General features: G+C 32.4%; 2 protein-coding genes across 4 annotated transcripts; one reads left to right on the forward strand and one right to left on the reverse strand.

The window, feature by feature from the left end:
* Positions 1-2,323: 2,323 nt before the first annotated feature.
* Positions 2,324-4,929, reverse strand: LOC110997959 (coiled-coil domain-containing protein 137). The gene is made up of 6 exons (XM_022266360.2): positions 4,700-4,929; positions 4,451-4,590; positions 4,041-4,180; positions 3,586-3,747; positions 3,014-3,139; positions 2,324-2,519 (listed from the first exon to the last, which is right to left on the reverse strand). Exons 1-6 carry the CDS (start codon positions 4,774-4,776, stop codon positions 2,349-2,351), a joined length of 816 nt encoding a protein of 271 aa, XP_022122052.1. The 5' UTR covers positions 4,777-4,929; the 3' UTR covers positions 2,324-2,348.
* Positions 4,930-5,416: 487 nt separating this feature from the next.
* LOC110997974 (WD repeat domain phosphoinositide-interacting protein 2) lies at positions 5,417-23,752 on the forward strand. 3 transcript variants are annotated; one of them, XM_022266381.2, is made up of 9 exons: positions 5,417-5,693; positions 6,793-6,954; positions 15,161-15,251; positions 16,172-16,366; positions 16,669-16,919; positions 17,250-17,462; positions 18,204-18,343; positions 19,582-19,641; positions 22,058-23,752. In XM_022266381.2, exons 1-9 carry the CDS (start codon positions 5,617-5,619, stop codon positions 22,183-22,185), a joined length of 1,317 nt encoding a protein of 438 aa, XP_022122073.1. In that variant the 5' UTR covers positions 5,417-5,616; the 3' UTR covers positions 22,186-23,752. The 3 variants fall into 3 exon arrangements, with proteins under 3 accessions (XP_022122073.1, XP_022122075.2, XP_022122074.1); XM_022266383.2 differs by lacking the exon at positions 19,582-19,641 and adding an exon at positions 20,886-20,922 and having other exon boundaries at positions 22,058-22,195; XM_022266382.2 differs by lacking the exon at positions 19,582-19,641.
* The last annotated feature ends 414 nt before the right edge of the window (positions 23,753-24,166 follow it).

Raw genomic sequence — 24,166 nt, forward strand, 5'->3', positions numbered from 1 at the left:
AAACTATCTAGGCTTATCTGTACTTTGTAATTTTCTTTATTTAATAAAACTACGTATTATTACACATATACATCTATATATATAAAAGAAAGTCGTGTTAGTTACACCACTTATAACTCAAGAACGAAAGAACAGATTTGAGTGAAAATTGGTATGGAGGTAGCTTAGAGCCAGGAGACGGACATAGGATACTTTTTATCCCGTTCGACAGCGTTCCCGTGGGACTTGACATGAAACGTCAGTCACTATAAAAAGTGGTATAACAAATAAGAATCAGACTTGGAATAATAAAACGCAAATGATAGCTATGTAATTGACGTATAATGACAGCTATGTAATGACGTATATATGACAATTTGATATTTGTAAGAAATCAATATTCAAAATATTTCTATTAAATAAATACGTTTAATTATTTTTACAATTTACAATTTAATTATAATGATAGTGCTATTGCCCATTCGTATAAACAGTGAAGAGAACTATAAAACTCGGTATTGTCGTATGTATACAGTTCATCCAAAGAATGATGAATGTTTCTATTTGTTGTTGTTGTCGAATGACGCATTTAATCGAGTATTGGAACGGGAACGTGAATATGATCACCAGGAATTAGATTTAGTAGTTCAAACGAATGTACCCCTGTTGAAATACCAACAAAAGGAAGTTTATGATACTTTAATGAAGGCAAACGATGATGAAAATGGTGGATTATATTTCCTAGATGCCCTTGGTGGAACTGGCAAGACATTCCTCATGTCATTAGTTTTAGCAACCGTTCGGGCGAGATCCAACATAGCGGTTGCAGTTGCTTCTTCTGAAATAGCAGCCACATTGTTAGAAGGATGCCGTACGGCTCATTCAGAATTAAAATTACCGTTAAATCTTCAAACTATTGGAGAACCAACGTGTAATATTGCAAAACACTCAGCAATGGCCAAAGTTTTAGCGGCATCGAAAATCATCATCTGGGACGAATGCACAATGGCGCATAAACGTGCATTGGAAGCACTTAACCGAACATTAAAAGATTTACGCAATGAATCGAGATGTTTTGGAGGAGCAATGATTTTACTGTCTGGCGATTTCCGCCAAATACTGCCAGTAATTCCAAGATCTACGGCTGTCGACGAAAAACGCTTGCCTCAAATCGTCAAATCTATGGCGCTATGTGACGAAACTGCAGCTGACAACAAACATGAGAGTTACATTGCTTACTGATAAAAAAGAAGAAAAAGAATAACGATGTAGATGACCTGAACTACATAATGGTATGCGTTTGGTGGTTAGAAAATTGAAGAACAATGTAATTTACGCTACGATAATGATAGGAAAATTCAAAGGTGAGGAAGTTCTTATTCCGAGGATCCCGATGATCCCAACCGATATGCCGTTTGAATTTAAAAGACTTCAATTTCCGATACGTCTTGCATTTGCCATGACCATCAACAAATCACAAGGCCAATCCTTAAAAGTTTGTGGTTTAAATCTAGAACATTCATGTTTTTCCCATGGTCAATTATACGTGGCATGTTCACGGGTCGGAAGACCATCAGCGTTGTTTGTTTTTGCGCCTGATAATAAAACAAAAAATGAAAAAATGTGTATCACAAGGTACTTAAGTGAAGAGCAACCTATGTACTAAAATACAGAAATAATAATGAATGATTAATGTAGGTATTTAATTTTTTTGTATTTTTTCCAATAAAAAAACCCAAACTGCTTATTTATTGCCATTAAGGCGGAACAAAGTTCGCCGGGTCAGCTAGTATATGAATAAAGATATTTTTAACATTATGATATGACTGAAAGGACTTCCTTATTTCAGTCATAACAAAGTTTAATACGATATAAAAACAATTACGTACGTTCCTACGCGTACAAATCTGAGTAAATTTGCTAATTGAACAATATTAATGGTGCGACATCTCAAATTAATGCATGCGCTGTGATCTTTTGCCGCCTTTCATGCGCTTTTTAGTACATACTTTAACATAGTGAATTTCGTAGGAAATTACATAACTTTACTGGTAATAGTGAATTACCAAAAAAAATGTTCAATGGTTTAGATTTAATTTTTACATGACTATCAAGATAAATTTTATTTAAGGGTGTCTCCTTCCACTAATAAAGCGACAACAGATGTTTTTTTTAACGTTGTAATATATGGAGATACTATTGGGCCCATGTTTTATTATCTGTTATTATACAACTTACAATTCTATTAAGATAGAAGTTTCATGTTGATGTGTGTTCTAAGATAAAGATGAGACACTCATGTAATCGGAGGATGGTAGGTTGACACAATAAATAAATAATAAAGTATTTTATTAAAATAAATTTATTTATCATTTTTTCTTAGTTTTAGTTTCTAGCCTCTTCTGTTTCTTGAGTTCTCTATAGGCTGCGACAACGTCAAGCCTCGCTCGTTCGCGTCGCGCTAAATCTGCCGCGTTTACTAAGTCATTTTTAGTGTTTCCAGATAGCATTGAGCTCAGCAAAAGATTTTTACGACCAGGCTAGAATTAAAAAATTATATACTTATTACTATCTGACACAGCAAATATTGTTTCGGATATACATATTCTTACAGTACTATCTAAATATACCATCAAACAATTTTTAATTGGTGGTTGGAGAGTGAGCCACCGAGCTACCAAATAAACAATACTCTACTAACACACATTAAAAAAATCATAAAAAGCGATGGTGTCCATGGGCGGCGGTATCACGTAACATCAGGTGAGCCTCCTGACCGTTTGCCCCCTGTTCTATTTAAAAAAACAAACAAGATAAAAAGTAAGTAAACAAATTTTGTTTACTTACTTTTTATCTTACAATATGGAACATATTTTCCCTTAATATTTCTGTTTATGAGTTGATTTAAATTATGTTTATAGAGAAACTAAAAGTGTGTTCATAATATATAAATAAACATATTAAATGTTTTCTACATTACATACAAGCAAAGAAGCAGTTTTGACAAAAATATTTTATGTTTATGTATAATTACTCTAGGTGCTCCTACTGCTGTACTATCTTGTCCTCTCATCTTGGGCCGTACAGTTAGATTGGGTGGAGCATGCGTTATGTCACCAAATTCCACATGATCATAAACCACTTCTTTTATTTCTTCCTCCTGTAAAAAAAGGTCTTATAATAAAAATTTGTTACACTGAGGCTTAAATACATTGGACTACATAGTTTACCTTACATATGTTTATTTTGTATGATAGTATCATTGCATGTGTTAAATATACATATCATCAAGAACATAACTTATAAAAAAACTTTATCTGTGAAAAGTTGTATCTGTGAGTTTACAAAATTAAGAAATTTCACTGATTTATTAAGCTTAAATTACTGGATTTCTAGGCATATAATAAAAAAAATTCATAGACTGTGTTTATTCCGGAAAATTCCGGTAATATAGATTTTGTGGACCGAAAATGGCCTGAGCTACTTCAAGATATGGATACCAGCCAGCCATACGTTCTTTTCCCTGACTTGGACAGATTATCTAATATCTAATTATCCATCTAAGATTGGTTTAGACATATAAACATGAAATAATTGAGGACTTACAGCAGCAGCCTTTTCTTTTTTTGCCCTTTTTTTCAAAGCAAATTTCTGAGTGCGTGTCAATTTTGGTTCTTCATCATTCTGTTTGCCCTTTTTTTTCCGCCTTCGCCGTTCACGTTGATCGAACATTCGTTCACCCTTAACGTCTTCATGTTCTAAGTCTTGCTATAATAATACAATCATAACTTAGTATCTATAGAGTACCTTTATAGTTTACCAGAGTAATGCATACTTGCTTAAAAGAGTGGAGTACAATGTTAATAAATGGTAATATATATTTATGAAGACCATCATATCTCTTCTAAAGGAACTAAAAATCTACCTACCTAATCTATTTTTCACACAACTACAAAATCAAAACTGGTTTAAAAGCTGAATGCATTTGTTTTATAGGGTTAACTATAATCTACAAATATCTTTATCAAAGTAATACCAAATGCTTTATTATAAATACTTACTGGATACTCCTCTTCATTGATGGGATCATGAAGGGCCCGTATTGCACTGTTTATTCGTAATGAAAAGCCCCTTCCAGATTCACCAGGTAACTTTTTTAACTGGGTAATGGGGTTAACACCTACACCTTTCTGGATACTTTCTGAAATATTGGGGATGTATATATAGTATCTACCTATATTATGTTGCTGTCTACTTCATTTAGTTTTTCCAATTCAAATAAAATACATTAAATCTAACTTATTCAGATTATCTGTCTTGTCTATTATCTGTAAGACTTATCCCTTTAATATATCATTAAGGTGAGATGGCTTTACTAGAAATGATTTTTATGCATTTTGGTCTGAACTTAACATTGAATTAAAACAGGGGAAACAAAAAACCATCAAAACTTACATGGATTTAAACTAACCTTTACTTGGTAAACTTAGTTTCTTCTTCTTCTTTTTTGTAACTTTTCCATTATCTTGAAACGCAAATAGTCGAGACAACGACCGCGGGACTGGTTGCTCATCAGGATCGATTGGTGGTGCATTTATTTTGTCTTTTAAGCTGAAATAAATATTTTTACTTATTTAATAGAACGGACGGACGGTAGATACCTAAATTATTATGATACTTAGATATAATATTTATAGGCAATTTGAAGTATAATTTCAACCTTTGCATTCGTCGAGCATGCTGAACTAGAGGATCTTTTACACCACGATGTTTCTTAGCGGGTATTTTGCGCCCCATTTTTAGTAATAAAACTTAAGTTTGAATGAAGCACCTAGATATATCAACGCTATGTTAATACAAAAACTATTTTAATTAAAAAATTTCAAAATTTGAACAACAATTCGGCAATAACAAAAACCACATGTTTTGACCAAATGAACGTTAATGACAATTAACAATTGTTTTGTGGCTAACGTGACTACAGTTTTGACATTGATAACCTTCAAATAAATAATGGCTATTAAAAGAATTACCTCTTACTCTTTAAAGTATTTCCCTCTAGCTCTTTCCTATATTAACTTAAACTTTGATTACAAATATTTATTTGCTATGTTATAGATTGCAAATTGCAATACTATGTTTTTAAATTCTTGCCTTATTTAATTTGCCGTAATAAACGGTATGGCTGCTTTTACCAATAGGTTTTCCCCTTATGCAAGTTATGTATCTTACAATATTAAATAGCTAACGAATTCATAGTGTTATTAACTAGTATTCAAAACTATTTAAAGTCCTTTTGAGTATTTTGTATTATCAGTCACTTAAAATTTGTTAAACTTTGGAAAACCACATTAAAGTGGTAACATTGTAAAGAAAATTTATTATTGGCTGATGGCGATGGCTGATCCGTGATTGGTTATTCGTACTCATTAGTTTTGCAGTGTGAGGGAGGGGGCTTGTTTTTAGCAGTCAACAAGGTCGTTCTTTGTGTCAAAAATTGAGCTTGTGACGAATATTTAAGTTTTTATTATTTACATCTGGTGATTGACTGTTTGTGCGTGGTAACAAAGGTCGTAGTGCGCGTATGACTGTAAACGTAATAAGTTTTTAGAGAAAATTGTAGCTACGGACGTTCCAATGAGTTTGGGAGGAGGTAACAGCTCAGAGGGACCAAATGCAGGTGGAATATTTGTACAATTTAACCAGGATTGCACGTAAGTATTCTATATTTTTATTGCATAAAGTATGATAAATAGATCTTGGAACATACATTTTTAATATAAATAGATATTTGTGTATTAATGATACAATAATGACCGTCAAGGCTGCTCTCGGGTTTGGTAATTGCTAAACCGCGAAAGGGTCACGTATACGATGGTTTAGTTAAAAACGCAGTTAGCCAGGCTGGGCGATGATGCAATATGTCATTGCCAATGTTTTCGTAACTATATAGAACTCATAATAAACAATGAATACGATTTTTGAGAGCGTCTTCGACGTATCCACAACCTTGTCTATGTGACCTCTGTTATATCGCTATTGTTAGTTAGCATTCTAAACAGCTGACATTTGTTATGGTGTGGGCTTTTCCTTATCAAACAGAACTGATGCTCTAAAGAACTTACATCTTAACTGGATAAGATTATACTATTATGTTTACATTAAATTGCACTTAAGCTTTATGTATTTAAAATTAATTTTTGAAATGTTGTTTGTTTGTTAAAATGTGGTATTTTCTCCTTTCGTATTTCTTTATTATGTTAAACAAAGGATATTGCTTAGAAATTCTTAGGATAACTCTTACCTGCCCTTTTTTATTGTGTTAGGGGTTTTATGACAGTCTATTGTGTTTTATACTGGTTTAATGGTCCTGTTCATTTACTTTAGTTTATAGATTGCCACAATGGTATTTTTTTTTAAATTAAGTTTTTCAACCACTATAACTGTTATTATCTAACTATACACTAATTAATAAATAAATATTTGTTTGAATTCATTCTCTCTGTGCTTTAGAAATATAAAAAAATCTAAGGAATTAAATAATAAAGTATTGTGAATATGCTCAGTGTTTTACTTAAAATATGTTAATTGTAATAATCATTAAGTAACATTAATTAGATAAAATGTCAGAATATTGAATTTGCTCAACTTTCTCTTTTTAGTTTGGTGAAGTTCTTAATAATACTGCTACTAAGGCTTTTGTTTATAATTAATTAAATCAATCAGTATTAAACAAACTAAGTAAGAAAAGCTTAGCTTAATAACATATGCTATGTATAATTTTATTAACATTTATAATGGTTTTATTTTCAGATCACTAGTAGCAGGCAGCAGTAGTGGATATCACCTATTTTCATTAACACCTGACGATGGCATTGAAGAGATTTATGGGAGCCGCTCAGGACAGGAAACATGTCTTGTTGACAGACTGTTTAGCAGTTCCCTGGTCGCTATTGTCACAGTATCTGCTCCAAGGTAATTATTCAATGTTTATGTAGCAGTGCTAAAACTTAACTGATCACCTGTTACGGAATAAATTTATATGTTACATTTAAGCTATAGTAGTAAATATTTCACATACATATATTGAAAAACAATTTTTTAACAAAAAATTATTATAAATGTGGTACAAATCACTTTTAATTCTCAATTATCTTAATTGTATTGGTCCTTAAACGGTAATTATCAATATAAATTAAGTGATGAATGAAGTAACACAAATGGAGTGGATTTATTATATTTTCTTTGACTTGGTGAATTAGTTACCATTTTATATTCTATAGATTTGTCTAGTTGTCAGATAATATAATTATATGATGATATCTATGAAACTTATTAAAGTATGTATCAGACTTTAAACAAACAATGATCCAATGATGGTTGATCACATAAAATAAGTTAAATATATGCTAAAATTTAAAGATAATTATTCTGCAACTGTTTAAGTATACATATGTAGATCTTTTATTTTTTCATTAATAGTTTTCAGTATATGTATAATCAACACTCAGGGTCAATAAAGAAGTATTAAAAACTATAGCAGTTAAAAAAACACTTATATATAATCTTACACAACATTTTGCAATGATATTTGATCACACAATAATAATAGTTTTCATACTCCATAGCAACCCTTGTGTTCAACATACTGATATTTATACTTGTATTATTATGTATTTATCTAATCAATTACATAATTATACTATTATTTGTTCTATTTTATGTAATGTAAAGTAATTACAACTCGCCGACGATTTAGATACAATTGTTTTATTATGAGTAATGATATTACGTATGTAACAATATTAAGAACAACATTAACTATGACTATTAACATCCGATTTATATCCAAAATCCTCATATTACGACTCGTTTTTTTTTCATAAAAGTAAGCTGCCAAAGCATTTTATATGTAGTAAGAGACTACGCATAAGTTTCGTACGTTGAGGTCCTGCATAGAAATGAAAATGAAATCTTTAATGTCTTTTTACAAATTTAAATATTAGGTTTTGAATATTATGTAAAACTGAATTAAATATTAAAGATAAGTTTCTATTAGAAGTTGGAACAGCTGTGAAATAAAGGTTCGAGAATTCTCTAGAATATTATAATTAAAATATCGAGATTTTTATGCTTAAGGCGACATATGACGTATGATCTTGTTTTACGCTTACATGAAGAAATTTAAACGTTTCGTGTTTGGCGAGTGTTTGACATTGCGACCTTTACTACGATATAAATAGTGACTGGTGAGTGGAGACTATAGTTTTAGTTAATCTCCGGAATTGTGTGATGCAGATGACAATAAATACGTATAACGCTTTGCAAATAAAGCTTCGAACCGAAATGGGTTTTATTATTTTATATGTATAGTCATGTCATTTCATTTTTTATATGAGGTTTATCTTAAAGAGATATCGAGATTTGTTATCGTTACTTTTCCAGTACTTAGAAATTATATTATTAGACAATATTAGTGTGAAGTCCCGAGGACTCAGTGAGGCATAGGCCAATTCTACCTGTTTTATTAATATTTAAGACAAGTACATCATCTAGCAATGTTGCTTATTAATCGATTCTTTTGCGGTCCTGAATATCGAATCCAAATCACCGGTTTCGCTGTTAACCAATGAAGCACGGTGCCGATAAGGAACCCATTAATATAACACGTATACTTTAAAACAATTGCGGAAATTAAAATATTATTATAATTTCAATTTAGTGTGCATATTAGTCAATATAGTTTTAAATACTGTAACCAAATAATGTATCCAAAGCGGTTTTCTAATGTAACATATTGTAATATATATTATTTTGTAAAATAATGAAAAAAAAACTTATATTTTAGCTCTCTTATGAGATATGATGATATGAATATACAATATAATGAGATAAATACTATCATATGTTATAACATAGATATTTATTATACATGGCAGATGTATCAGCTGCCATTGCTACGACATACATATATTATCAGACTGCATTTACTAGTACTTACTGTACGAACTTTATTTCATAAGTAAGATATTATTGATATAAAATATTCTTTGATAAACCTTGTTTAGGGGTTTCAGAAGATCATGTTTTGAAATTTAGTATGATCGCAGCCCAATGGCTAATAAAGAGATCTCATGAGTTTGATTTTATTATTACTGTGTAAGATTTTTTAAAGAAACGGACAGACGTACGCAGTGATGGCACTGGCTTACACTCAGTGACGAATCGCCAACGTCCTATACACTCTACTGGCATTCAACCCGAGGCAAACAAAGTTAGCCCCAGGTTGATTGTATTCAGTGCCTATTTCTAATTAGATATATTAATAACTTTTAAATTTAACATAATGCAAAACAAAGATTTTTTCGCTATGCCGACGCTACTCCAAATTACGCGCGTGTGTCATATTTACTCTTTATTGACCTTAGATGCTAAGCACTTGATGAAATGTGTTGCAAAAAATAAGAAAAGCGAATGGAACGTATTAAACTATACTTTAAATATCATAAATCCAAATATATAGCTTTCCGTTTAATGTAGAACAATATAAGACCTGTCCAATAATCCAACTAATTACCTACAAAGTTTTGCTGGTATAGTTTATGGTTAAAGAAAAAGTTGCCTCCACAAACTTTTGCTCATACTTACATAGTTACTTTGTGGCTACAAAATGTGCGTGGGATCATTAATTACTAGCTTCCGGCTTCACCCCCAAGGTCATATCAATAGAGATTCATCATTTATTTATTTATTTACTTGTCAGTATTCCTACAGCTAATCACTACAATATCTAAACAATTACACTAATATTCTAAAGACAAAAATGGAATACACATTCAAACATAAACATAAAACAGTAAAATTACCTACTTATAGAATATATATGTATATTCGATGAATTGATCGTTACAATATATTTAACATAAAAGAGTAATAACAAAGCCGTTATATCTAATTAAGGATACCAGTTTTTGCATTATTTTTAACGCATTTTGTGGTATATAATATGTATTTGCTAGTAATTTCGGTTATAATCTAAAGGTAAGTATAATATACATGACTGAGTTAGTTTACGTAACGTAAAATATGTAGGTACTTTGTATTAGACCGAGGAATTTTAAATAGTTTGGCTTCCCTTGTTTTAAATGAAGAAGGTGCGAATAATATTTATTTTCACGGTGTAAAGTTTATTATTTTAATTTTAGAATTTAAAAAAAATATTCGGACGCCTATTTAAATAAAAATTCTTGTTTGTTTATGTATATTTAAAGAAGAAACCGGTTTTAAAAAGAGTACGGTTCATTGAACGGAAAAAAACTTGGTAGGAATTTCGTATGCTAAATTATTATATTAGCTTTCCAAGAACAGTACTATTAAAGACGCGACAGTCTGTTAATGCAGTGACGCTGCAAGCCCTCATGAGTCATGGCTTCTTTTGTCTCGCAGAGGTCTACTCGCCACAACTTGTTATAGCTTGCCTCTTCTTGTCTTCTGCAGTTTAATCAGTCGCCACTTTAGCGGCTTTGGAACTCAGCACTCATTAAAGGCTCTGTTTTAAGATTTGCAAAATCGAATTCCGTACATGGTAGAAGCAACGATCCTAGAGTAAAAACATCGGAACATTTGATTTGAAGTTACAAAGTAAACAATGCTCGAACTTGACCCAGACATTCACGAGCCCTAAATAAATGTAGTATGTACCATACAATCGTTATCTAAGTCTTATCATTATAGCTCCTTAATATCTTGCGAAATGCAAGAAAAATATTATTGATTAAACTATATTACGCGTGATTATGACGTATTGAAATGTTTGTTTTGCTTAATACTTTTTTATTAGAAATGCTAAAGTATTGTTGTTTATTGATTAGGCTATTGCGTATTAAAAATTGGGAAGCCAGGAATGAAACAGGGAATGGACGCGAAACTTTTAATGAAATCAGTGGCACTACAACTTTTTTTAGGTCTTGGCCTCAGATTTCTGAATCTGTTTTATGATCAATTTTTAAAGGCAAGTAGGTGATCAGCCTCCTGTGCCTGACACACGTCGTCGACTTTTTAGGTCTAAGACATGTCGGTTTCCTCACGATGTTTTCCTTCACCGTTCGAGCAAATGTTAAATGCGCACATAGAAAGAAAGTCCATTGTTGCACAGCCGGGGATCGAACCTACGACCTCAGGTATGAGATACGCACGCTGGAGTCACTAGGCCAACAATGGTTTATTAAAAGTATTAGTAGGTTAAAATATTGAATTTTTGTAAACGTCAGATGACAATTAATCCCAAGTCAAACAGTTTAAATTTTATAAAGCACAGTTAGAAACAACATTTTATTTTATTGAAATCAAGATTTAAAATAACGAGGAAGTGTTACTGTATGACCTTACGGATTGTTTGTGCGTAGTTTTAATATGAGATAACGGCTTGTATTGTTACGATAAATTATCAATTTTTATTTTGGTTGGTGCGTGTAATTTCAAAGATATTATGAAATATTATTGTGTATAAAGGGTTACCCTTTTTATTTAATGTTACACATACACAGGGCTATGTAGATCACTAGATCGGCCACGTGACCCACTAAACTCCTATGGCGCTACCATCTCGGTCGTAGATGGACCGGGGCTACCCTTTATCGGATCCCGTCTACCATGCGTCTGCGTTTAAAAATGAATGTAGCCTCGTAGGGCGCGGCCACACAATGCGGTAACGGCGCACCGCAATTATTTCGAGCTATAGCTATAGTAATTTGTATGTAGGATGACGTTGCGGCGCCGCACCGCACCGTTCCCGCATCGTGTGGCCGCGCTCTAATATTAATATAAGAAAAACGTACCAGATTAGCATGAAGCTATTTTTGATGGAATTGTTCTCAAGGTGTAATTATATGCCACTTGTTATTGTTTTGTATCTTTAAATTTGCAGAGCGTATTAGAATTTTCATTGGGCCTATAATTTGTAACAATTATTATTTATTAATTATAAATAAAAATATTATTAAAACATGGCGATGGACACTGATATTTTATTATAGAATTTAGAAAATTAGATTATAGAAAAGTTCTCATTATAAAACTAAACAGCTTAAATTCTGTAGTTAGGATTGCCTAACGTTCAGCTTAAACATGTAACTAACTGGATCCATTAGTTAATGTAAAGTTAGCCTTTATTTGAAATTTTGTACGTTATCTGGAATTTCATCGATTTCGTGGCACAATTGGTTTAACAATTTGAAAGGAAGGAAGAATATTTAATTGAAAGATTTCAACTGGTTGTAGTTAATTTGCATAACGCAAATTAACGAAAACTATTTCTCTGTCTATGTAATATTAGCCGTGGAAGTCATAACACTAAAAACAGTAAACAACTAATTCATTTAAATTGGCAAGGGCAATATTACGTACGTTATACGAATAAATCTTAGCGTGACTACGTCCAAGGTTTTATTAAGAAAGGAATATTGAGATTTGCTTTGTTTATTTTTAGTATAAACTATGAAATACATTCAATAATAACACATGAACTATTAAATATTTTTGTCTTGGGGCCAGATTTGTATACAATTTTAAAGCTTCTAAGATATACAAAATAAGAGTTATTTTATAAGGAAATAAATTTAATTTTACTACAGCTAAGTGAAAGCTGATCCATAGTAAAGCAGTGTTTGTTTAGTCTTCAGTGTCCAATCCCTGAAGCCGTAGGTTCATACCCCGGCTGTGCACCAATAGACTTATATGTGCGCATCTTGCTCTCTCAACACTTGATCGACTAAAAAAATATTGTGAGAGACGACGGTGTTTACCAGGCACATAAGTCTCCACCTTTGCCTTTTAGAATAAAAAATGATCACGCATCATCAATCTGTGGCCCAAAAGGTTGTAGGGCTGTTTTTATCCATAGTAGGACGTGTTTATTGGAAAACGATGGCTATTTTTGCCCTACTTAACGAGTAGGACTTCGTTCGTATATTCTATTTTAACAGAGCGCTTTCGCAAACGGAACTGTTTCATAATTTAATATCATAAGGACTTGCATTCGTATAAAAATAGACGAAACTAGGTCAACAGCAAACGGATGTAAAGGAGCGGTGAGGTTATCATTTACTGGATACGACAAAATCGATTTGCATCCTGCAATGTGTTATTCGCCATCATCGTCAACCGACAAGGCTTATACGTAGCAATTTGTTCTATATTAATAGAACAAATAGGTGTATTAACACCAATTTCGAATCTAATCTTCGATTTTCTTATTTGGTAATTATAGTACGAGATCCGGCTGAAGCTTTTACTTCGCTAATCTGTTATTTGCTAAAAAAACAATTTTTTACGTATATTTTATTTATTTTTTACATTTAGGTACAGAAACAAAAAACAGATTGATAAGATACGTACAGTTATTACACACTAAACAACATTTGAAAACCTGAGATTCAATTACATCTGTACACAGTATTTTCACTACTTTTATACACATATTACCCACTCAGTCTATGCTTGTGAGCAAAATGCATTTTCCAGGATTTAAAATTAATACGTTTATGTATTAATTTTTTCTATTATTTTTGAGAGCTTTGCTTACTTTTGCCACAGGAAGGGAGGGAGATAAATTGCAGTAAATTTGCAAGCATTTGCTGCAATAAGCAGAGTTCAAATAAAAGTTTTAACGGTTGTTTATGATCGACCCGAGAATGACTCATATTTCAACCAAAAGTACTTAGTTCCCGATAAACTGTTGATTTGCAACATTGTTTAACAGACGGTATTGCTGAACAGTGGTGACATAAGCCAACGCATAACATTCTGAAGTTTCAACCGTTTTCTCACTTTGTCTTCTAAGTTTCCTGTTAACATATTAAAATATAATTCAGTTTGATATGAGTATAGCTTTACTTAAACGTGTAATCTGCCGATAACCCTCGACCCGTGGTGTGGCTTGGACGTCACTACACGTGCATCACGACACGCGATTGCATTCGTCATACCCGTGTATAGCGCAGTATGTACATGCATTGTTCACGCATGTATCAACGATTTTTATAAACAAACATATTACAACTTTTTTTTTACCTTTCTTGGCCAATATTACAACTTATGCTTTTCTTAAGGATTTTCTTAAGAAATAGCGCTGCATGATTGATGACAGGGATCCTAATCAAGATTCCTATTAAATAAGAAAAAGGTTTATACTTTTATTTGTGTTACAAATTAAATGTCTAGTTTATAAGCAGTCTAGTGCTACCTACCTAGTACTAGTACCTTGTAGTCTGCTTGTCTCATATTTATTTTTTCATATTATTTATCTATAAATACAATGTAAGGAGATATAAAATCATGACCATGTATAAACAGGATTAATCAGCTGCTATCGAGTTTAATTGTTTACTGAAAAAGACGTAATTTCTGATAATATAGTTCGTTGACTTAAGAGTCGTAAACCTTTTAATCATATGATCTTGTTAATTTTTTATACAAGAAATGTTTTGACGACGTATTTAAATGTTTTTGTGTAATTTTGTATTATATTGTGTGTCATGTATACTACACAATTATTTAATGAATACGGCGTAATTTTCATATCATGTTTGTACAGATTTTCAATATAAATGTGTCCTTGAGAAACGTAAGAGTGTGTTTTTGAAATGCTTAAAAATTTAATTACATATCGTTGTTATAACTATTGCTGATATCTATAGAGCGTAGTTAAGTTCTCAGTGTAATGACAGGATTGTATATAAAGCCTTTGTAGGCTAATTTACTGAGAAATGCTAAGGGCTCAGGTAATTTCATACAACTATTTACATTAGTCACAATAATCATTAGATATTGCATCGTATTTAAGCGAATTCTAAACAGTCTAACTTGGACTTTCATTGTGCGCTTTACGCGTTCCTAACAATACTAATGCGAAAAATCTCTCCAAATTTTTATTATATTAAAGGTCAATGGCCAAAGACAGGTTTTTAACCTTTTAATTAAAATATCACCTTTAATTTTAAGTTTTTCCTAATATAATTCTTTAAAGATTCCTTTAAAGGCCTTTAAGTTGTTAAGTAACGGTTTATTAAAAAAAGTTAACAATAATAGTCTGGTTTTAATCACAAGTGTCACGAAAGAAATGCAGATATTGCATTCCATAGCAAAACGTCTAAGAGTAAATTTTTGTATTTTTTTATTTCAGGAAGCTGATAGTATGTCACTACAAAAAGGGAACAGAGATTTGTAACTACAGTTACAGCAATACGATCCTGGCTGTGAAACTGAATCGCTCTGTAAGTATATTGAATTAAGTCTAACCTACGTTTATAACGAAGACCTCAAATATTGCCTGGAGAAAGTATCTCTGGCTATTTGTATATATAAGTATGATATTCATATTACATTTCAAATTTGAAAGATCATTTGTTCGTGTGCTGAACGTACGTTCTTTAGAAACCCTATGGATATTTTTATTTGAAACTAGATGCCCTCGCGAACTGCGTTTTACGTTAATAGAACGGAAGGTTTTCAAAATAAATAAGTTCTAAAAATATATTTTTTCAATATGTATATATAAAAAGTTATAACATTTGTATAAAACTATAATATTCTTGAGGAGACTGAATAATGTCTACACAAATCTTTGTATGGATGCAAGTTATACACGCATTAGCTGAGAAGTAACTGTATATAAATTATTAAATCTGATGATTCATGAGACGAGGAAGATAACGGTAGTTAAGATAATGATTAAAAGTATTTGTTTTATACTAAAAGCACGGCATTGTAAACTTTATGGTTATCTTGTTTTTGATATGAATTTAAATGATATTTGATTATACACTGAATAGGTAATCAAGGATAAAAGGAAAATTTTGTTTCTGTCCTTTAACAATAGAAAATTTATAACAGTGAACAATTTTATGAAGATTTAGTGGTGTTAAGTTATTACATACATTACAAACTTGCAATAGTAAATATTATTTGGCTCTTAACAAATAAATTGAATGAATGCTAGTAACGATGAAAGAAACAAATGCAAGATGAGATTTTGTTGTTTCAATGCTTCTAGCACATTAATATGTAAATTTTTGTTTTTCTCATTAATATTAATTTATATTATATGAATTTATATAATAATGATAATTTGCCAGAAATCAAGCAATATTTACAATTCACTTACTTACAAATTACATATCTTTCATGTTTTCAGAGGCTTATAGTATGCCTGGAAGAGTCCCTTCACATTCACAACATTCGGGACATGAAGATTCTTCATACGATCAGAGACACGCCACCGAACGCACGCGGCCTATGTGCGTTGTCGCCTTGTGTTGATCACTGCTACGTGGCATATCCAGGGTCTAGCGCCGTGGGTGAGGTGCAGATATTTGATGCTGTTCATTTGGTATGTGAATCTTTATATTCTGACAGAAAAAAATCTTGCGTGATCTAACTTCTTATTACATTATCTTTCAAATTACTGTCTAAAGCGAATAAGCCATGATCACAAGCTAAATATGACACCATGTATTAACTATTTTATGTACCTACAGTACATATATAATACGTTAAATTAAATGTATGGTGGATAATGATTTTGGTCTTGTGTCTCTCCATTTTTTTCTATACTCATATACTGTTAACGGTTAAAGCACTTCACAAGATACAATAAAGCGCGCTTCTTAAACTGAATACAACCAATTTCAGAACGCCAAGTGTGTAATCAGCGCTCACGACAGCCCGCTAGCCGCTCTAGCGTGGTCTATGTGTGGGCGGCGATTGGCCACCGCCTCCGAACGCGGGACCGTTATACGCGTATTCGCAGTTCCGGAGCGTACGCGCCTCTATGAGTTCCGTCGCGGGATGAAGCGCTGCGTGTCAATCGCCTGTTTGGCCTTCAGCGCTTGTGGCGCTTATTTGGCTGCCACTTCTAATACGGAGACTGTACATGTCTTTAGGTATGTATATTTCACTGGGTTCTATATTGATATATAACAATATAGGATCTATATCTAAACAGGATGCAAATACGAAAAAATATCATGAAAGTAAGGAACAATGTAGCCAAAATAGCGAAAATAAAACGCAGGGTTAACTAAAACTAAATAAATAATCAATATTAAATGTTATGCGAAAAATAATATATATCATCACTGAGATTAATGTTTAAGTCAATTTAACAGATAGAATAATAACTAAAAATTTTGTTAATTTGATAGATACTTACGTATTCTATACTATCTAACAAGCACACAAAAACCCAACAAATATTAACAAGTAACTACCAGGTTACAGGAGAACGCCGAAAGAGCGGTAGAAGATAGCGCCGCAGCGGGCAATTCCCCAACAGAGCCTGGCTGGGTTGACTGGATGTCGCAGACCTTGTCCGCCGGCTTGGTTTATCTTCCTGCCCAGGTTACGGATGTGCTGAGCCAGGGACGGGCCTTTGCATCTGCCAAATTACCCAGGGCTGGGTACCGTGCTGTCGCTGCGGTCACCAAGTATGTATCACCTATCACATTCCGTTTACATCTTTACTGTACATTATTATATTATAAAGAGAGTTTATTTTAAAACAAATATTTATGTAATAATATATAATAAAAAAATAATAAAACAAATCTTTGACCCTAATTTAATTATTCACGTAATTAGGCGTATTAAGTGTATTTTAGCAAAACTGGTGAGAGACTGCCATATTGAAAGATAACTATTTAATATTCAATTTTCGCTTTATGATTCATATTTCAGATTATTATTATAACGTATTTCAAGGTTCGACTTAAGTGGTAAATAGCTTGTATAGACATCTAAATAGTTATAATGTTGTATGACTTTCACCACAAATAAAACAAAACACATACATCATGAGCACACCCCACATACACACCCTCACGTACATACCCACACTCTTACACCATCACACAACACAACCAATTCAGGCTTAGTTAAATAAATGAAATCACAATTTGTTAAATGTATTAAATACTTTTTGTTTGTTTGTTCCCTTTTCTAAATCTTTTTCTAGTAAAATGTATCATGTATTCCATCTTTGGCTATATTTTTAGTTGTATTTGTTTGTAATTAAATATAATTTATGTTAGCTGTAGGATTACTAAACAAGTTAAAGAAAGAACCTGAAAATAACCTAAATGAATCTAAAAATGTCACTAAAACACATGGAATAACACAGAAATAATACTTAAATTAAGTGATATTGACTAGATTATGTTCAATTTCAGCGTATCCCGTCAAGCGCGTTTGCTTGTAGCGACCTCTGAGGGCATACTGTACGTGTACTCGTTAGACCCTACCGAAGGTGGGGAGTGTACGTTACTTCGTACGCACAGTTTGTTGGAGCCGCGTGCACCTGCTAACGATGGTATGGCCTTACGTAAACACACACATACGCACAACCCACAAACATTCGATATACTTCTCGAATGCAATGGATATAGGATTGACGGGCCTGAATATTTGGCTTAGACTTTTCTATGTTTAGTTAAATGATTTTTTTTTATATTATTAAGGATATAGTTTGATTTAAAACTAGAAATAAGAATGAAAAGACTGTTATTGTGCCTAATTAGCTTTATTTGTTTGACTGAAATTATAATAATAAATATAATAAATACACTATATAATATTTGCAAAAAGTTAAAGTTTGAAGTATTATAAATCTATATTTTTATTAAATGTTTTAGAGATGTTAAAATAATGGTTCCTATTAATCTATTTTTTTGTTTCTTGAGACTGAATTCAACAAGCATGAATGTTAAAGTAAACGTCAATCCTATACTAATATTTTTTGTTTGTCATGAATTATCAATGTACAGGCAAAAACCAAAATCTTATTATAAGTTATTTTGCCTGTACCCGTACACTATAATCTTCATATTTTCTATTTTGTTTGAAATACTTGTAGAATAGCTTATTAATTAAGCTGTGACCATTATTAGCAACTCAAATATTTCAAACAATGCCAAGTGCCTCACTAGTAAATCAGCACTGTTTTAAATCTGATTTTTATAAATTTTATTTTGCTTCTTATTCATGTTAAGAAGGAACATCGCCAACATTATGTGGCCCGGTGTGTGGCTCTACCACATTTGATAGAGTTCTAACGCCATGGCCCCACATTTGTCTCGTCATTGTCTAATATTCTTTTCGTAAACGTCCTCTCCATTCCTTCCCGTCATCGCTTGCCGAACGTCATTTTTGTTGCATATTTAGGTTCTTCGTCTCTGAACTTTTGTTTTCTTTCAAAATTAAGTGTCATTAAAAATAACCGACTTTTATATAAGTTAAAGTCCCCCAATCAAGCCATTTTACCGCACAATATCCGTCAATAAAGTTATAAAATTACCAGGAACGATCACTTTTGGGTATTTTAAAATATTTGCTCGCTTCAGTCGAGCCATATATTTGAAGCTAGTAAATTAAGTAGAACATTTTGAAAGAACTAGAGATAATAATCGCTAGGTCTATTTAGTTAGTAGAAGTAAAGATGTCTCTAAAAAAAAGCTAAATTGTTAAACAACGTGGTAGGGCTTATACGTAAAGGCCAGTGATCGTTGCTCGTAAGCCGTGCGTAGATGGCTGACGTATTGTTCCCCGCAGTCGCCTCGGGATGCAGTTACGCGGGCGCGCTGCGCGGACGCCTCCCGGAAGACATGACAGGTATATGACTCATCCAACATACCACATTCACCCATTACTTCCTTCCATTTACACCACAGCTCTCATCCTTGCTCCAACTTAAAAATGTCAAATTATCTACTTTGTAGAGATCCCTTATTTTCCTTTAAATAACCAGATGTGTCGAGTGTTCCAACTTGGCTGAATATCATTAAATAATATATTCAGCCATAGAAGTGTATGGATCTGGATTTTCAATATAATATTTTCTCACACATTCCTAATCATCCCTTTTAATATATAACCAACTTTACAAGTCGGTATCGTATCAACCACCCACATATGTATATTCAATATCAAATAGCTTTATATAACCAATCTGCCTTTTTCCATCACCACCATGACCATCCACAATCCATGAAAGCGTTTTCTCCTAACCCTCACATTCCCGCGTCGTCGCGTTAGGTTTGCAGTCTTTCAGTTGCCATTGTCCGACCGTGTTTTGTACCGAGGTTATAAGCACTAGTTCTAAGTATGTTCGATTGCCTAATTACTTCCATAAGTTTAGCCAGTCAACGTATACGTATACGTACACGTTTGAATTGGATTGAAAATGGTCGCACTAACCAGGTCCATTATCATATCAAAGACATATATGATACGTGAGAAATGACACCAAAGATAGTTCCAATCTCAATCTGTGCTAGTGCACTACGGTTAAAATGCTTATGGCCTCGGCGAGAGATCTGTCTCCCAAACTAATTGTATCGAATTTCGGATTGGCCCAACTCCCGCTTTTGCTCCTTGCTTTGTTCGGTGTTTTTTGAATCTGGCATTGTCTAAGCACTCGTTCGTTATATACTTGCGAGAGCCGACGACTGTTCCGTTACGTAAGTCTTAGTTAAGTGTAGATCGAATATATAGAATAAATAGAACCATCGCTCGATAGTCACGGGCTTAGGTTAAGTTTATAAATAAAAAAAATATAAAAAACATACCCATCTTATTTCAATCCCTAATTAGATTATTTTTAGAGAGGTTTTGTTTTGTGTTACTACTGTGAGTATCGAGTGATTATCACTGGCAAAAGCGTAGACACTGAGAATGATCTGAGTAAATAGCGACTTTATAGAAAGACAAATGCTATCGCTAATATAAACGTGTATAATTATTATATATAACGCTCGGTTCTTGATGTCTATGCGTTTAGCCATAGACTATAAATTGTAGAATACAGACCATAGGCAATAGAGAGTGGTTGTGTGTACGTTAGTGTGGTTTGGCAGGAGAGGTGCTAGTGCCGGTCGGAGACGACGAGTAAGGGTAAGTTACACGCCACTCTCGAGTAGATTCAAAAAGTGTGCTCACTAAATCACTCCTATGCAATTTTCCTGGCAAATCAGGCGTTCTAGAAGCTTTTCAAAATCACGGGGTACATCAAGAAGTATATGAAAGTCCGAGCGAGCTATATGTACAATAAACGCTTAAATTTTTACATTTTATAAAAAAAGTTCTGTTTTGTGTGTCGTCTGTGAGTTTTTGTGTCAGCGGGGTCAAGAGTCATAACTTTCCAAATAATGGTCAACCTTTGTTCTTTTTTTATTAAGGTTTCAGAATTCACTTGTTTTTTTAGAGGCATTCATTGCTGTTGCTTTGAAATTGTATTTTAATATTAATAAAACAATGTTTATTTAAATAGAATTGCCAAGATTAATTAATGCAACGCTTAAGGTAATTAAAGTACATAATAATGGAGTAACAATATTTCAAAAAATTGAGATCGAAGGTTTGCCATCTAATCCTGGTAAAATTTTAGTATATTTAGTTATTGTTAGCATTTTGTAAGGCGATGTGAAACTACATCAACACACTTAATTTTTTAAATGACATAACTTTTGAGTTGCCTGTTTTATTATATGTATTATTTATATGTAAGATTATTGGTGATTTTACGGCGTTATATATTTTTTATTATAATAGCAACAATGTCATCATAATCATTTGCTTCGGCAGCTAGATTTATGCTTTAACTTGTTGTGATGGGTCATTAAATAACATTTATTTTTTTGACACCAAAGTGTACCTTGCGCGTTAGTTTTATTCCGAACGAAAACAAATTAGTCTTCACGTGTTGTTTGAAAAAACTCTTTAAGTTTAAAAAGAAAAATAAATGTGTTTTAGTGTTCGTTTAGTTAACGAACCCCTGTTCCTAGATTTTAATTATTTTCTCAAAAATTCGACAAAATATTCACACAAAGCAATGCTTTGGGTTTTGGTGTTGTTGGATCTTAAATATTTTACGTTTCATTTAGTAGAACTGGGCCAGTTTATAACTTTAACTCATTCATCAACCATTAATCATTTATGAATACACATTTAGCATATTGTTGGTCATCATCACAAACAGAACGAGGTTATGGTCCTTCGAACCAGACTAACCCTTTATATGGTCTATCAGAATCAGAACGTGAGCACGAGTTAAACACAGCAATGGCCGGATCACCGCCAAGAGGCTCTTATGATATCCGCGACCCTCGACATTTCCCGCCCATGCGCGCTCCCACCGATACATCCGCTACCGAATAGGTCACTTTCGTCACTGATGTTGCTGCATTACGCCATTCTAATAAACAGAATGTTAAAAATGAGACTTCCACCAATGTAATAAATACCCCTTTAAATTTTGATAACTGGAAATAATTTTAATGGTCTTAATATGATATTAATAAAAAATTGAATGATAATATTGTTTAATAAACTCGTTACACAATTAATTTAAATTGTTATCAATACAAAATTGTAAGTGGAGCAATGATTCAAAATGTGGCAACATTTGTGTAATTTCCCTTAATAAATTAGTATTTTAATGCTATTGCAATTTGTATTTGATTAAATATTACAGCACTTTGATGTAACACTTCGTGTACACTATAAGAATACATAAAAGAAACTCGCGAAGCGTAAAAAATGATGCAATGAGTTACAAATCTGGAAATATTATTTTTTGTTTAATGAAGTGGTACAAAATAAGAGCTATTACTACTTCAACTGTTTATTGTTTAGAATATGACACACATTAGATATGTTGTAAAGTCTACTATTTATAGAATACACGATTTCTATCGATAATAAACAGTTATGAAGTATTTAGTTTTAATCAATTTGATGTTTAAATTTGCATTAGAAAAATATAAAAAAAATGTCACTTACCTTTTAGAATGGGTAACAATACCTGTATTATACTAATAATCTTCCTGTTTATATACACATAACGGGGTGTATATAGGAGTCAGTGAGTTTGAATTTAGTTGTAATTTGATCTGAGCTCACTTTGATATCGGAGCGGTGTGTGGGCTCACTTGTATATAAATTGTAATTATATTGAGCGACATGTATATTTTTATTATTAGACTATGCTATGTGATATCGATTATGTGTACGGCTATTTGTGTTTTAGACTAGAGCTCGTAATATTTTTATAAACACCACAATTTCTGTACTGGCAAAGCTACAATATCTAATGCATAATGTGTCGCTTATAAATGAAAATAATAAGCAAAGGATTTTGGTAATTTCTTCCGTAACCATTGGTGGTTAAAACAATATTTTGATTAATTTTACTGAAAGTTTTGTATTAAGCATTCGATTAGGTAAAATTATTGACATTTATTAATAATGCATTAGGCTGTTAATTGTGTGTATGTTTGAGAGTCCGCAAAAAAGTTGGAAAAAGTTGTAAATAAAAATAAGCGGACTTGTATCGGATAAATTTTTGTTGCGTTGAGGTTTACGAAAATCTTTCTTTGTGTATAAATGTTACACGTAGGCCTGTTTAAAGTTTAAATCTATGGACACTTAAGTACATATATTGAATAATATATGTAAAAACGTAGCCCAAAATAGTATATATACTGTTGTTTTAGCAAAAAATAGTTGTCACCCGTTGTAATAGTCTAAGAACATTTCGTAATTACAAACAATCTGGGTCTAAATCTAAATTTCGTAAGGATTACATTATAGTCTTTGTTTTGTTGTTCAAGACCATAAACCGACAGCTCTCTGCTAATCCTTGTTGCTTTTGAGCGCTGTAAATGTCCCTGTTGCTTAGATACAAAATTGTACATATTAAATAAATATTTTTACAAAACACCAATTTACTGTTTTTTATTTTTATCTAGAAAGGTATTTAAAGCAGTGTTATCCTTATCTGCGAGGTCGTAGTTTCGATCCCCGTACAATAGACTCGTATGCGCTCTAATCATCGTGAGGAAAAACTGACATGTTTCAAATCCAAGGATCGACGACATGCGTCAGATAGAATTGACAGGGTGATCACTCTACTTGTCTTTGAAACAAAAATGATCAATTAAACAGATTGCAGACCTAGGATTATTGGAACACGATTTCTGCGCAAAATCGAACTCGACGTTTCAGTTTAAAAGGCACAGATCCTACCTGTTAGAGGATATTTGTTGTGAATTAGGCACACAAATCTCACCCGGTCCATGTTTTATCTTTAAATGCTTCAAAATCATTACATTGCTCATTTTTCAATTTAATTTTAATG

This window comes from Pieris rapae, chromosome 8 (assembly GCF_905147795.1).
Source record: "Pieris rapae chromosome 8, ilPieRapa1.1, whole genome shotgun sequence".
NCBI classification, from domain to species: Eukaryota; Metazoa; Arthropoda; class Insecta; order Lepidoptera; family Pieridae; genus Pieris; species Pieris rapae.